Source organism: Pteronotus mesoamericanus, unplaced genomic scaffold, assembly GCF_021234165.1.
Source record: "Pteronotus mesoamericanus isolate MK-2021 breed Mesoamerican mustached bat unplaced genomic scaffold, CSHL_Meso_final scaffold_507, whole genome shotgun sequence".
NCBI classification, from domain to species: Eukaryota; Metazoa; Chordata; class Mammalia; order Chiroptera; family Mormoopidae; genus Pteronotus; species Pteronotus mesoamericanus.
The window spans coordinates 8,931,068-8,947,229 of record NW_026555319.1 but is presented as its reverse complement, the minus strand read 5'-3'; the positions used below and the strand labels follow the sequence as shown (position 1 = coordinate 8,947,229).

Sequence of the window (16,162 nt, the reverse complement as noted above, 5' to 3'; positions counted from 1 at the left end):
TTTGGATCAGTAGGTATTTATTTAGTGTCAGCTGTGTGCCCAGATCTCTGTGTGGCTTGAGGATGATGCAGAAAGGGTGGCCAGGAAAGCTGAGCCTTTGCTTCAGGGACCCACAGCGGCCTTGATTAGGACAAATGTGTTTTGATCATTTGTGCGACAGGTTGCCCAAACCCGAGAAACCCCACAAGTAATGAAAGATGATGCTACCACGAAGGTTAGACAGGGCAGGGGTAGGCAGCCACAGTGAGCTTGTCTGCTGGTTACAGACCCAGAGAAATCAGCGATGCTCGTGTTTCAAAGGAGGTTCCATTATAAAATGAGCACCTATGTGAAACAGTTATGGTACTGAAAACACACAAACGGATAGTTTCAGTTTTACTATATAATTTGTCATGGTCAAGTCATAGTGACAATACAAAAAAAAAAAAAAATCCCTGGAGGACTCCCAATGTCACTATGGTGACATGACAACTGTCATTTTTAGTGAATTTCCTTCCAGCCTGAGGGGTGGGCCTTCGAGGTGGGATCTGAACTCTGTCGTCCTGAAATAATGGTCTAAAGCCAACGTGATACTTAAACTCCCAAATTGCTGTTTTTGACCCTACGGACCCAGCAAGGTTAGTCCGGACAGAGTCGGTCCCATGTGACATCAACAACCCTCTGCGAAAGCCACCCCGGTATTCGGACCTGCACATCAGTCAGACGCTCCCCAAAACCAACAAGATCAACAAGGTGAGGCTGGGTCCTGCTGGCTGGGCATGCTGGGGCCGCCGCCGCGGGAGGGAGGAAGGTTCTGGAGCAGGACTTGTGGACTGATCTGGGAGCGCTGCCCTCACCTCCCAGCCCACCTGGGCTTGCCTCACTCTGCGGTTGGTGTTGAGTCAAGCTCGGGAAGCATCCGGCCATCAGTGGTGGGCGAGTGTGCCAGGAACCTGTCTGATTTAGGGAGCAGGCTCGTGGAAATGAGGATGAATGAGTGTGTTGAGGAGGGATAGCAGGAGAGCCTGAGACAGGTTTCTTAGTGGTCCAGACCCTGCACTCTTCGCTCTGTGAGATGTTTTGCCATCTGCCGGGATTAGCTTTGCAGATGGTTCTGGGCTTTCTGACACATCTGTTGAATCAAACCACTGAGGAATGGGGATCTATCTCTGAGCTCCTGCTGGAGACTGGGCGGACGGGCATGTGTGGGGGCTCTGAGCCCTGGGCCATAGCCACTTCGTTGGACGTCCAGCTGATCCCCAGCTGTGGGCCTCTCTGTGCTGCTGCTTTCCAATGTGGCTGGACATTTCCAGTGTGATTTCCACACCCTTTGTTTGGGCCGTTGGTCAGACTGCACCAAAGCTATCCCAGGGACGCTTCCAGCCCCACTGTAAGGGGTGAAAGTCCTACATGCCAGCAGGTGATTTCTCATGCCCCGTGATACCTTCACGCACGGTTCTGAAGATGAATAAAGCATGAATCAACGCAGGTGCATGGCAGGTCACCAAGCTGTGTTCAGGACCCAGGTGAGCATCATGACTTCTCACTGGCAAGGCACAGTCTCACATCCCTGCATAAGGCTGGAAAGGCCATGGCCCCCTCCCCAATCTATTCACCACACAACAGCCGGAATGATTCTTCATGAATGTCATTTAAATCGTGTCACCTCTGCTTAAATACCATCCAGTGGCTTTCTAGTGCATGTAGAAAACACAGCAAGCTCCTTACTGCAGCCTCAAGGCGGTGCATAATTTGGTCCCTCCTCCATCTCCGACCTCCCTTTCTGTGCCTCCCCACCAAAGCCCATATGTCCTTTTGCCTTCCCGCTGTCACCTACCATTTCTACTACTAGATCTCAGTCATTTGCCATCTGGATCCTTGAGGCCTCACCTGGGCATCTGAGAGCTTGGCCTCTAAAATCAGGCAAACCTAGCATCCAGCCTTGGCTTCCTCTACTTACCAGCTATAAGACTCTGGGCCATAACTGAATCTCTCAGAGCCTCAGTTTTTCTGTTTTTAAAATGGGTACGTTCCAGTTGGACACTTCTGTACAAACAAACCACCTCAAACTTAGCGGTATATGACCACAACCCTTTAATTATGCTCAGGGAGTCTGTGGGGTAGGGATTAAGAAGCAGTACAGTGAGGATTGTTTGCCTCTGCTTTATAATATCTAGGGACTCAACTGGGAAAACTTACACAGCAGGGAGCTGGAATTACCTAGAACAGGGGTTGGCAACTATGGCTTATAGGCCAAATCCAGTTTACCACATGACCTGTTTTTGTGAATAAAGTTGTACTGGAACAAGTCATACTCTTATTGTCTATGGCCATTTTCATGCTGCAAAGACAGAATTGAGTAGTTCCAACAGAGACCACAGGGCTCACAAAGCCTAACACATTTACTGTCTGGTCATTTCAAGGAAGAGTTTGCCAATCTCTGACCTAGAGGCTCCTTCAATCCCAAATCTGGTGCCTGGGCTGGGATGAGGGACTTTGTAGTACCTCAGCAGGAGCACCTACCTGTGGACTTGCCTTGTGACTTGACTTCCTCACAATATGGCTGCCTCAGCATAGTTAGGCTTTTTACATGGCAACTCAGGGTTTAAAGAGCGACTGTTTCAGCAAACAAGGTGGAAGCTGCATGGGCTTTTATAACCTGCCAGTAGAAGTCCATGCATTGTTTGTTTTGGCTTGCACTAGCCAAGGGTTGGCAGCAACAGTTCTGTTGTACCCTACTGATAGAAGCAGTCACAGCTTACTTGGATTCAAGGGGAGGAGATGTAGATCCCATCCTGCTGATAGGAAGAGTCCAAGAAATTTGTGGCCATGTTTAAAATGTCTGTAGCGGGTAATAAAAGCACCAACTGCAGAGAGTTGTTAGGGGGATGAGTGAAGTAACATTAAAAGAACTTAGTGCTGTTCCTTGACATTTGATAAGTGTCCAGGAAATTCTAGCTATTATCACCAGCTTAAATCGTGGGGCTTCCAATCAAAATTTCAGGCAGGGCCCATTTTTCCTTTGTTACTTGCAAAAGATGTAGGTCTCTGGGAGAGGGGACCCCCATCTCTAAAAGGGATGAGGGGGCTTGCATGGTGAGGCTCCTGGGGAAGTAACTGTGTGTGACTATAACCCATCCTTTCTTTAGTGACGTCTTGAGGATGAGAAGCTCAGAACCATCTCAAAATCTCTCTGTCTAGCTTTATAGGCACAATAGCCTCTTGGTGTCAGACGGGACAGGAACACGGGTCAGAGAGATCAGTGACTGTGACATTGTTCCGCTTGTCTGCCAGCAGAAGAATTTGATAAGAGAAATAAATTAACCTCTATTTAGAAAGTGGCTTTGACGTGAAAGTGGACGGGATCTATCATAGGGCAGTGTTGTTTTTCCTTTCTTTCTCTTCTCACTGGCCTCACGCAGATTCTTTTTGTCAGGCAATGATGTGGTTAGTGCAATAGATTTCCGAGCCAATTTGGTCTGAAGATTTCCTTTTCGTTGCTGTCTGTTTCCTCTCCTGTCTAGCTCCATCAGACCAGGTTCACAGAAGTCCAGCTTTTTCACCCAGCATAATGGTTAGAGTGTGCGTTTTTGAGTCAAAAGGCTTGATACTCAGTTCCTTCACTTACTTCATGACCAGAGCAAGGTCTCTTTGCCTTGGTTTTTCCCTCTGTAAAATGAGAAGTATCATAGGGGATACGACTATTGGGACTGTGCAGAGGATAGGATACAGTCATCTGTGTGAAGAATTTAGTCCAACACTGGATACTCAGGGCACAGAAAGACCTTGATGATGAAGAAGACAGAGAATGAGGAAGAGGAACAGAAGGAGGATGAGGAAGAAGAAAGAGGATGGAGGAGGAAGAGAAAGGGGAAGAGGGAGGTGGAGGTGAAGTAGATCAGAAGGACAAATAGGAGGAAGAAAGAAGAGACAGAAGAATGAAGAGGAAGTAGGAGGAAAGGGAAGAAAGAAGGAAGAGGAAGAGGAAGCCGGAGGAGGGGGCGATGGGGGAGGAGGGGGACCAAGGAGATGGAGGAAGAGGGGGATGGAGGAGGATGGAAAAGCAACAGCAGCAGCAGCATCTGCCAGCTCCTTGGGAGGCCAGTCTACAACACTTGTGCTTCCGCATCAGGCATCAAAAACTCCATCTGCAGTGGCGCCCGAGGCTGAGGATCTGCCTGCTGCAACGAGCTATGTGAAGTGACTTCGTGCTGGCTCGGTCTTTTCAGTTGATTGTAAGCACCAGAGACCCACCTAGGCTAGCTCAGCAAAACGAGTTTTCTGTCGTAAGGAGCCAGGAAGCAATACGAGAATGAGAAGCCACATTTCAGGGGCTGGCCCTCATGAAACTAAACACATAGGGCAGTTGCATCAGACCAGCCCCTTAGACCTGCAGCCAGACCTTGGATCATTGTCCCGGTCCTGATTAGGACTGAGATTCGGCTGCCGTTTGTGGGGCCTGCTCCGGTCTTTGCTGGTGGCCAGCCTCCCCACCCATGACGCCCGTCTTTTCTCCTGTCCTTGCATCTGCAGCCATGTGGTTCCTACTCCTCACAGCCTCAGCTTATTTGGTTTTTCGCCTGTTGGGGCTCCTCTGTTCTCTTTGAATTTCATCTCCACTTCGCCTTTGTTCCTAATGCTTTCTGCTATTCTTCCTATTGGCCCAGCTCCTGTTTTTGTTCCATATCATAAGGCACGGGCCAGTTGCCCTTATGTCCTGACCTGTGGTCCTGTGGTGGGAGCAGGCTCTGGAGGTCACAAAACAAGCACAGCTGTTTAGGACTGTCCATTCACTAAAGCCAATTGCGTTGGAGGTGGGGACAGTTTCCTTAGGGCAAACCTGTGGGAGAGGCACTTAGTATCAGCACTGTGTCTAAATCACTGCACATGTGGGTGAAGCGGGGACTGGGGAGATGAATGTGTTTCTCTTTGAGTCCCAGAGTAAAACGTGAGTTTCTTATTAGTGGCCACAACCTTGCATTTCTGCATCTGGGGTTAGAGGTTGGGACCTGGGCCACGAACTCTCCGTATGACTCCAGCAAGTACTCGCCTTCTCTGAGTCTGTGTCCCCCTCTGTAGAATGAAGGGCTTGGGCCTGATCCTCTCTGAAGGCTGTGTCCACGTCTCTGCTGTGCTCAGCAAGAGGGACCACACCATCGCCCTTCTCTGCAGGACGTGGTAGTTTGAGCTGCCCTCCGAGGGAACACGACCTCCACTGCCAGTCCCAAGGGACCCGGGTCTGGGTCTGCGCTGACGAAGGAATTTCCCCTCCTATCCTAGTAATTCTGCCAGCGGAAGCGGGCACCGTCTATCGCGCTCACTTCTGATGACTCTGTTCGTTCACATCAGCCCCGGGCTACCCAGATGAGCATGACATGGTTCCTGCCCTCAAGGAAGTAGAGAGCATTCCTTTCTCCATAAAGGCCATTCCGCCTTCTCTACCTTCCCTTCATCTCTCTTTCCTCTCCTCTCCTTTACTTCCTTATTCCATCATTCATTCATTCATTCATTCATTCATGTAACATTTATCAGCCACCTCTTAGTTTTTGTTTCTGTGCTAAGTTCTGCAGATTCCAAGAGAGTAAGACCCAGCCTAGTAGGAATGGGGGCATCTTCTTCCTCCCCACCTCTCTCCTCTCCACCCCTCCAACTCTTCTCCTTTCATTTGTTTCTATCTTTTTTTCCTTCGTCTCACACACATTTATTGAAGGACGACACTGTGCCTGGCCTGTGGCTACTCCAGATTCTGCTTATATTCGTTTCCTGGAGCTGCCATAATAAATGACCACAGACTGGGTAGCTGAAATGACAGACATTTATTTGCTCACAGTTCTGAAGGTCAGAAGCCTGAAATCTAGGTGTTGGCAGGTCTGGCCCTACTGGAGATCCTGAGGAAGAATCTATTCCATGCCTCCGGTGGCTCCGGCAGTCCTTGGCTTGCAGAAGCATCAGTCCCACCTCTACCTCCATGTTCACGTGGTCTTTTCATCTGTGTGTGTTTCTCCTTTATTGTTTCTTACAAGGACACTTGACATTGGATTTAGGGCCCGCTCTATCCTAAGATGATCTCATCCCAAGATCCTTGCATTCATTGCATCTGCAGAGACCTTTAAAAAAAAATAAGGTCATACTCTGGGGTTCCAGGTGGATAGTCTCTTTGGGGGACACTATTTAACCCACTACATGACCCCTGACCGCACCCACCTGGGCCCTTCTGAGGGTGCACACGTGGGTCCTTCCTTCATGTGCTTTAGAGCAGGTTCAGGGCCGGGAGAAGCAGTGCCGGCTCCAGCTGAGATGCGAGCGAGGACGCAGAAGGCTTCTTTCACGCTCCCTCTTGAGCTGTCAGGCTGTTGATTCTTTAATAAACACTCCGGAGGAGAGGTGTTAGGACGGGAAGAGCACTCTGGGCACCTCAGCGTGGCACTCTCCAAAAATCAAAGAGGCACGGGGAGCGTGGCTGTCACCTATGTGGCTTGCATGATGTGGTAACCTTCCATTCTGGGGTCCAGACAGTGGACAGGAATTTGACTCCAGAAACTGTTCCTTCCAGAGCTGGGTGCAGCCTGGTGGAGATGACGAAGCAGGCGGACTTCGGCAGAATCTGGGGACGGAGGGTGCTGGGCCGGGTCTCTTCCTGCTCAGCTCCCTCTCACTGCTGTGTCTCTGCTTTCCTGCCTGTCCCCTGCCCTGTCATTGTTTTCTTTTCCGCAGGACCACATCCCTGTCCCTTACCAGCCAGACTCGAGCAGCAATCCCTCGTCCACGACGTCCTCCACGCCCTCCTCGCCAGCACCGCCCCTCCCGCCCAGTGCCACGCCGCCTTCTCCCCTCCACCCTTCCCCGCAGTGCACGAGGCAGCAGAAGAACTTCAACCTGCCAGGTACCTCTGTACTTGGGGGGTCGAGGGGTTGTTGGGTTTGTGCCGGCATCATTCTGGAGCCTGCCCACACTTGAAGCCAAGGGGTTGAAGGCATGTGCAGGACAATCGCCAACTGGCAATTGGTCTTTAGAGTAGCCACGAGGTAAGTATATCAGCCCCATTTAACAGATTAGAAAACCGAGGCTCCTAGAAGAGGCACTATCTGCTAGTGGGCAGCAAGCCAGTGTCTCAAGCCGAAGTCTAAGGCACAGGTGGGCCCTCTGCCCTGGGGCCGGCAGTTGTTTAGGAGCTCAGGCTGTTGAAACCGGCAGGAGGATCCGTGCCCAGGAGCTCAGGGGCCACGTGCCCGAGCCGAGTCTTACCCCAGACGTCAGGGTGGAGTGAGCTGGAGCTCTAGAGGGCTTCAGCCTTCTGTCATGCCCCTGCCATGTGGCCTCTGACTTCAGCTTTCTCACCTCTAAAAGGTGGGTGACAGGACCCCAAGGATCCTTCTAGCTCACTCGTTCTCACCTGCGTTCATTCACTGCCTGGGGCTGCCGTTTTTTTCTCTTGAAGCCGTTTTCTGGTCCTCTGACCACATTCATCCATTTATTTCCTTCACACATTAATTGTGCATCTACTGTGTACCATGTACTGTACAAGCTACTGTGTACTGAGTGGTGCACAAGGCGCACATGCCCTGTGTGAGTTCCCTGTTGCTGCTCTGACAGACTACCACAGCTCAGTGGCTTACAACAGCACCGATCTGTTACGTTATAGTTAGAGAGGGCACACGTCCAGAATTTTTCTCACTGGGCTGAAAATCAAAGTGTCGGCCGGGCTGGTTTCCCCTGGAGGTTCCAGGGCCAGCATCCCTTTCCTTGCCTGGCAGCTTCCAGGGGAGGCCGGCATTCCTTGGCTAGGGGTCTCATGTCACCCCAACCTTTACCACATCTTCCCCTACCACATCTCCTTTTCTGGCTCTCTGCTCCTCCCGCCTCCCTGTCCTAAGGACCCTTGTGATTGCATTTAGGACGCACCCAGAGAATCCAGCATCTCAAGACACTCCACTTGGTCCCATCTGCAAAGCCCCTTTTGCCCTGTAAAGCACGGTCGTTGCAGTTTCCAGGAGTTAGGACGTGGGGGCGGGGAATCACCCTGCCTGTCACAGTCTCTGTTCTCATGGAGATTGTAGCTCAGGGGCAGAGGGAGGGGTTAACCGAGCAGACACACACACGAAAGCGAAGGGGCAAGACAGTGAGTGTTGCGAGCAAATTCAAGAAGAAACCAAGTTTAAGCGGAAATGTTGGAAGCAGCTGAGTTCCGAAGACGGGGCAGGGTTGTCCAGGCAGAGTAAGGGGAGCATGTGCAAAGGCCCTGCCACAGGAAAGAGCTGAAAAGTTGTCCAGATGGCCTGAGTGCCACAAACAAGGGGAAATGGCACCAAGTGACACAGAGCTGCAGAGGTGAGGCCTGGCAGGGCCTTCTAGGGCATGGCGGGAATTTCAGTTTTATCAAAGACGCAATGGGAGGCCATTGAAAGGTTGAGGCAGAGGATGGCTTGATCCTTCTTCCTTCTAGACCCTTCCTTTCAGGAGACCACTCAGGCTGCTCTCTGGAAAGACCTTAGGCGGGGGAGTGGTGGGGGCTCCAGAGTGGAAGCGTCTTCCAAGTGACCGCCTGGTCCCTGTGACGTCTGGTCATCTGAAACCTCTGAGTCCTCACGTCCTCTTGATGCTGGAGCCCCAGGAGCCGCAGGGTTCATCAGTGGCCTCTTGGAGCCGCTCCTCGCCGGTGTCCCTTGTCAGCAATAACAGGGCTCACGGCGAGGCCTTTCCTCCTCTTCCAGCTACTGCCTGCTTTCAGCCGTCAGGCACAGTTGTCTCGGGCACACGGAATTGCCTGGGCGTGCGTGCATTTGCCGGGTGTCCTGTTGCCTGGCACCTGTCCCTTCTCAGCGCAGGGCCTGCTTCCATTGCCCAGCCTTCCTCCTTAAAGAGCTGTAGCCGCCAGCTAACCTTTTTTGCAGACACTGAATCCCCAGTCCAGCTGGAAGGGGATGAGATCAGCTAAGCCCATGGAGATCCTCGGGCAGTTTTCTTTTTTTAATTTTAGCTCCTTGTTGACAACAAATGGCCTGCATGCAATTAAAAAAACAATAACAACAACAAAAAAATCCCTAAACAAATAAAAACCCCACCGGGTTACCTAATAGAAGAAAGGTCCCGGAAATCATGGAAGTTGGTTTTCTTTCACAGCATTGCTCTGTGACCTTGAATGAGTTGCTTCCCTTTCTGGGCACCTTGTTTTCCAGGACCAAAAATGCATCCATTGAGGTGTCACCTCTCTGGAATTTTAGGAATCACTGCGCTAAAGGAAAAGTCAGTTAGGTCAACAAACATGAGTTGCACATCCACGGGTACAAGGCACCAGACCAGGTGCTCAGGATCCTGAGACGCCCAGACCTCCTTTCCATCCTGGGGGTTTATAAATCAACTCCAGCCTCAGGGCCAGCTCATGAAACTGATTGTCTCTCAATTAAAATAGCTAAGAAAGATTTTGGGTTATTCATAGTGGCCAATACTTCCTCTATACCTACTGTGCACTCTTATCTCATGTGAGGATGAACGCCACCCTGTGGGGGAGACTCATTATCCCCCCGGTACTCACGGGAGGGAGTTGCCTGAGCTTTTGCAAACAGCCAGCAGAAGAGCGAAGAGTCAGCCCTGAAGGATCAGCTTCTTGACCCGGGGCTCGGAACCACTATGCTTATGCGTGGTGAGCCAGCTCCCAGTTATAACTAGTCCCTGAATGAATAACATTGTTCTGGACATATTTTCACCAGTTGAGACTTATGTCTGAGCCCATCCTTGCTCACGGCTTTTACTTGGGGGCATAAAGCTCTCTGTGGCCTGTCTCTTGCCCCGGCACCTCTTGGGCCCCCTACTCCAGGCCCCGCCCCCCACTGGTGTCCGTGGTAACATTAGAAAACTGGGAAATGTCTGGAAGAACTGGCCTCTGAAGGGGCGGACTGAAAGTAAAATGAATTGTAGGAGGATCTGCAGTGACATTGAGGAAATTTCTTTTACACAAGTTTTTTTCCTAAATTCACTCGGACTTGTGGTGGGCCGAACGATGGTCCCCCAAAGATGGCCACGTTCTAATTCCGCCATCTGTCAATATGTTGCGTTATATGGTGAAAGGAACTTCGCAGCTGTTTCTGTGCTGAGGATCTTGAAGTGGAAAGATTATCCTGGCTTATTGGTGGGGGACTGTAAATGCAACCACGAGGATCCTTAGATGAGGGAGGCAAGAAGGGCAAAGCGGGGGAAGGCAAGGTCAGATGGAAGCGAAACTGGAATGATGGGCTGTGAGCTCAGAGATGCGGGCAGCTCCAACATCGGGAAGGGGCAAGAAACTCCAGGAAGAACCAGCCCTGCCATCCCCTTGACCTTAGCCCCTTAGGACTCATTTCAGACTTCTGACCTCCAGAATTGTGAGACAGTAAGTTTGTGTTGTTGCAAGCCATCAAGTTAGTGGTAATTTGTTTCAGCAGGAACAAGAAAACTAATACAATGTTCAATGCAGAGAATTTAGAAAATACAGGAAACTCTTTGTCGTTGTTTTTTTAAAACACTGTCATCACTGTGCCAAAAGGGAAAAAATCACTCTTTTTAGATTATGGTTTCTACAGACTTTTCTCTGTGTGTATTCTTAATGCATTTACCAAAAATGGGATTGTGCTCAGGGTGACTCTCCAAGTTGGGGGTGCTCTGTGTTCAGGGAGCATCAAACGAGAGGGTTGGCTTGGATGTTTAGAGCCCTGGCTTTTTAACACCTGTTCTCAGCCCCTTGGAATTCGGGGTGTCTGCAGAAGTCTGGAAACTGTTGAGGGTGGGCAGAGAGCCCGGCTGTGGGAGCCCAGCAGGTACCCCAAGGGACAGCTCCTGGGCGGCACTCACTTGGGTGTTTCCTTTCTTTCGCCAGCCCCCCACTACTACAAATACAAGCAGCAGTTCATCTTCCCAGGTGAGTGTCCTGTGAGCTCAGCGCCTTCTCAGTGGACTGGACGGAGGTGGGCATTGGGGTGGACGAGCTCAGAGAGGGTGGGGGGTAGAATCACTTGACCCCAGGATGGTGGCTGGACGGGGAAGTGGAGAAGGAAAGTGTGCGGGGTCCCAGGGGCGCAGTGGCACCAGTGAGGCGGTCTGGGGGGGGCGGGAGGAGTCTGCAGTGGAAAGATGAGCAAGGATAGGAGCAGTCTGGAGCCACATGGCAGGGGAAGACGGTCAGAGGGACTTGAGTTGGGCCCTTGGAGACGTGAAACCAGGTGGCCTCATCGTTCCAAAGGGAATCCAGAGCAAGGAGGGTTCGGAGGTGACCAGGGGCTCGGGAGTTCTGGCGGCCCCTCGGTAACAGTAGGGGGTTTTGGTCAGGATGTCATTTTGGCCACTGGTGCATCTAAGCAGGCAAATTCCAAGCGGTCGAGGAAGGGAGCGGGGACTGGCCACCCGCAGGGACCCACGATCTGGTGAGAAGTCACTTGCTACCAGCGTCTTCCAGGAACGAGGCTGTGGGTGGTAGTGGACCCCTCGTCTGGTTTCTGACTGTCTAACCTCTGGCCGTCAGATGTGGTGCCAGTGCTGGAGACGCCGCCCCGGGCGCCCCAAGTCATCCTGCATCCCGTGACCTCGAATCCAATGTAAGTGGAACAGAGGTCGCCTTCCTCCCCCCTGGCCCTTCATCCGCTCAGTGTCCCTGTTCCTCCTTCTTCCGGGAACTGATGAGTCAGGAGGCCCGGGGAGAAACGGAGGGGGACCGAGGGACATGGGAATGAGTCAGGCAAAGAGAGGGAGAGTGTGACAGCCCAGGCCGAGGGAGGGAGCCCCAGCCCCTGCAGGTCAGCGCTGCCTGTCTCGCCGGCCCTGCCTGTCACGTGTGATTTCCGGGGCCTGAACCACTTCCTTAGGACCCAGGGACTCCCCTGTGATCAGAAAAACAACTTGGTGGCAACAGCCCGAGCTTAATAGGACAGTTATTCTATATCACTGCCCGCCTGTTAAAAAGTATAATTTAGGTTTATACCAGGGATCAGCAAATTACAGCATATGGGACCAATCCAACTTGCCACATGTTTTTATAAATAAAGTTTTATTAGAACACTGCCACACTCATTTTTTTACAACATGCTATCTGTGGTGGCTTTCAGACTCCCAACAGCAGAGTCGAGTAGTTTCAACAGAGATTATATGCCCTGAAAAGTGTAACATATTTACTACCTGGCCCTTTACAAAACAAATTTGCTAATCTCTGGTTTATACCCTTATAAAAATAATGTAAGCTAATTTTGGAAAATTTAGACTATTCTGTAAAAAAAGGAAAAGGATCACATATAATCATACCACTTTTAGATACGAGCTCTTTCTAGTCATAGTTTAGATACTTGCAATCCACGATATACACACTTTCTACCCTACTTTTTCACCTGTCAATGTGATAACATCACAATTTTCATATTATTTCAGACTTTTCATAGACATTGTTGTTAATGGCTGTAAAATACAGGGTCCGGCACAAATAACGCCCCTTTTTATTATAAAATCATAAGCATGTAATTCTGTAACACAACAGTATCACACCCAAGCACACCATATGACATTTTAGGTGGAATGTTCAAATTGCTGTCCATCTCATACGAGGCAGTCACGTACCCTACCAACCACACGGAAGCAGGCCTTACTTCAACCAGACCCTGTATTATATCAATGGGGAATAATTCCCTTAACCGTTTCCTGATTGCCGGATCTTATGTCTCCCCTATTTCACTGTGCGCATGGCATCGTTAGCATCCTGAGGATACAGACCCTCTTTCCAGGTGGTCTGTGGCCTATGCAGCCAAAGTGAAGTCACCTTCCTTAACTTTTTTGGTTGTGACCAAAGTCTGGGGCTTGCTGGGGACCTCATTTCTGTTTGACTGGTTTCCCAAGTCACATTTTTGCCTCCTTGGTCTTTTCTGCTAGCTGCTCCATCCTTTCTGACCCCTGTTACGGACTTTGTTAAAGACCCAACATGGTACATCCCTAGAACCAAAGGAGCAGTCCTTTGCCAGGGGACACTGTGCTGACATGTAGTTCTGGATCGTTTCTTTGCTGTGCGTAAACCAATTCCACAATTTTGTGCAAGACGGACTCCAGGTTATTAACTGACAGTCAGGGAGTGCCAGCGAAAACAGAGTTAATAACCGCCTGCAACCTGCCTCAGTGTGCGTGGCGTGATGGGGCCGCAGTCTGCACGGAAGGGAAATAACCTAATAGCCCCGGCTGCCGTATTCACGCCTCGCTGTCAGCAGAGAGGCCGCTTGTCCTGAGGTGTGAGGAGGGACTCCAGCTGCATTGTTCCATCCCAGCCGCTCCCGGGTGTCAAGTCCCCAGCCTGTCCGCTGTCACGTGCGGCTTCCTTCTGCCTTCCCACCCTGAGCTATAAATAATTGGTTAATATGATGGCATACACGACTGTGTGACCGACGCTTCTCTCTCCTCCTAGTTCTTACGGTCTGTCCGACTCCCTCTCACCACGGGCCCTTCCAGCAAGCGGACTGACCCTGTGGGTCAGCAGCTTCCTGGGGTCTGGGGGTCAGGACGGGGGGGGGGGTGCTGCCAAGATGAGTTGGTGGGTTGGGGGAATCTGCTAAGCTGGGGAAACAGGAAGGGGGCATGATACCCGTTGGTTCTTTTCTCCCCCCAGCTGCCGCCCACCCCATAAACACACATATATCCTCTGCTCTAGAACACACCCCTGAAAAAACCCTGTAGCACACGCTGTGCCCCCGCATCCCATCCCACATCATGTATTCCGACAGTCCCCTCTTATCCTCAGTACATGCCAGTGACACCAAACTCGCAAGCACGGGACGGCTCCTGCACAGAGCCCACCCCCTGCTGCCTTCACAATACCCTTGGTGTATATACTTAATACATACACATATACACAGTGGGCCCCCGTGCCATACCCAGCCTGTTCCCATACTTCCAACACAGTTACAGCTCATGAGTGCACACACACACACACACACACACACACACACACACACACACACACACCCCCACCCCCACCCCACTTAGTCTTCCAGTTCAGTACAGTCTTGCTTCCTCCCCCTCATTCTCATTCCGCACATTTCGATACAGTGGGCCCGGCAAGGTCCACCCAAACAAGGTGGACTTCCAAATCTACCCAGGGGTCCTTTCTTCTGGGAATTTACGTCTCACTCCGTTTATTCAATTCCCACGTAGCTCTTGGCCCTTGTCACATTTAGCCTTTCTGCACAACACCTACGTACTCTCTTTAGTTCCTTCAGTAGTAATATAATATTTCTTAAAGTCAGGAGCCAGGCTGATTTCAATGCTGTATCCTTCTAAGGGCTTAGCACTGTTCCTGGTGCATAATTGTAATCGAATGAATGAATGAATGAATGAGTGAGCAAACAAATACATGAACGTTAGGGTCCTTCTGAAAGATCCCAAATGTGAGTGAACTTTAGAGACTTGATTAATGCTTTCCTAGGGAACACCTGGGGCTCTGAGGATTCTTCTACTGATGGCATTTAGGCCAATTTATAAGGAAGCCTCTAGATGAGTGGAAACCAAAGCAGTAATGAAAAATGAGCCCTGAGCAGCCCAGAAAAAATTCATTCAAAACAGTGTCCATGTGCACTGCTATTTTTATGGCGAGGGTTATGGATTATTTTAGACACCAGCATTGAAGTGAAATTCGAGATAAAAGGCTCGGTGGCAAGAACTTGTCATTTTGGGGCTCCTCATATAAGGATAAACTCAATACATGGACCCACCTTTGCGCCTGAGAGTCACACTTATTTTTCTTTCTTTAAAGCTTGGAAGGAAATCCATTACTTCAAATTGAAGTGGAGCCAACCTCAGAGGTGAGACCTGGAGATCGGTGAAGCCACCTATCCTGGGGCTTCCCAGAACTTGTCCAAGCCAAGGGATGACTTTGGTGACGCAGAGGGCTGGGGGCAGGTAGGGGATGTGGGGGTCCTGAGGGATAGATGTTCTAACTCCGGGACAGCTACCAAGCGGTGACCCCTCCTAGCACCAAGCCTAATGGGCCGTTATATGGTGTGCATCACGGAAAAGCTAGTTGTGCGGAAGTTGGCAAGCAATTTGCATTGTTAGTTGAAAAACTAGCTCAGGGCCGGATAAGTCCCCAGGGGGGTTGCACCCCACTGCCTTTCGAGAATACACGGGAAGCAGTGGGGGCCTCAGGGAACCCGGGCTCGGTGGGGTGTTGCGAACACCCTGGGGCTCTTTCCCCCTGCCAGTGCCACCAGAGGAACACATGCAGTATCCGGGGTGAGCACGTGCAGTCCTGACCCCTCAGCTCTCCTGGTGGGTCCCGAACTGCAAGGAATAGAGTCGGGCTCCCCAGAGAAAATCCTGTCCTTTTCTGAAACTGTTGTGGTCGGTGAAAAAGAATACTGGCGTGCGGATATTTTCTGTGTCATTTCTCCTGAGTGTGCCACCAGGGACAGCTTTGGGATCAGGAAGACCTGCACCCTGAGGGCCACCTTCTCAGGATGTCTGGTCATTCCCCACGGGCTCAGGCCCCTGCCACTCCCACGTTCCAGAAAAGGGTTTCATGGGCAGGGCACCCCCGGAACCCACGCTGGGAAGGCCGGTCCCTAGACTTTGAGCATTTAACTATCACGATGGTCATGCCTAAGTGTACCTGAGTCTTGTGGGCAGGATGACAATGCAGATTCCTGGCCCTGGCCTGCTGATATTCAGATTCAGGAGATCTGGGCAGGGCCCAGGAACCTGTCTTTCCTCTGCATCTCAGCACGTGTTTCCTATAGGGGGTCAGGTCAGTGCGACGGACTTACATCTCATTGTAACCCTCACGCACCTCCAGGGCAGATTTTATTGTCCCCACCTTGGTTTGCGACAAAGAAAGAGGGGCTCAGAGAAGGAAAGTGACTTGCCCAAGGTCACGCAGAGGCCAGATTCCCACTGGTTGGATCTGACTCTTAAGCTCATCAGTCACCCTCTCTCTCCCTATCTCCAGCCCCCAGCTGCTCAGGAACCCAGGCCTGGTCTGTGCAGAGGAGCTCTCCCAGCTTCTTACTCATCAAGTCCAAATGTCCTGGGGGAAGCAAAAGGTGCTCCGTGTTGAGGGTTGTCACGTGTTATATGCAGACTCTTGATGTACCCAGATTTTAGCCTGTCTTCTTTATCACATGTGCGTAAATAGGCAAGTCAAAACATCGCGGTAGAACAGGAGGGCAGCAACCATTAGGAGCCGAGACCG

The 16,162-nt window shown here is 51.0% G+C and overlaps 1 protein-coding gene across 1 annotated transcript in view; it reads left to right on the top strand.

Moving 5' to 3' along the window:
* Nucleotides 1-16,162, top strand: part of KSR2 (kinase suppressor of ras 2) — a 269,609-nt gene that overhangs the window by 215,081 nt on the left and 38,366 nt on the right. The window contains exons 9-13 of the mRNA XM_054594298.1: nucleotides 606-732; nucleotides 6,694-6,862; nucleotides 10,829-10,870; nucleotides 11,471-11,543; nucleotides 14,729-14,777. Of these exons, the coding sequence (XP_054450273.1) occupies nucleotides 606-732; nucleotides 6,694-6,862; nucleotides 10,829-10,870; nucleotides 11,471-11,543; nucleotides 14,729-14,777 (460 nt within the window). The remainder of the gene's footprint in view (nucleotides 1-605; nucleotides 733-6,693; nucleotides 6,863-10,828; nucleotides 10,871-11,470; nucleotides 11,544-14,728; nucleotides 14,778-16,162) is intronic.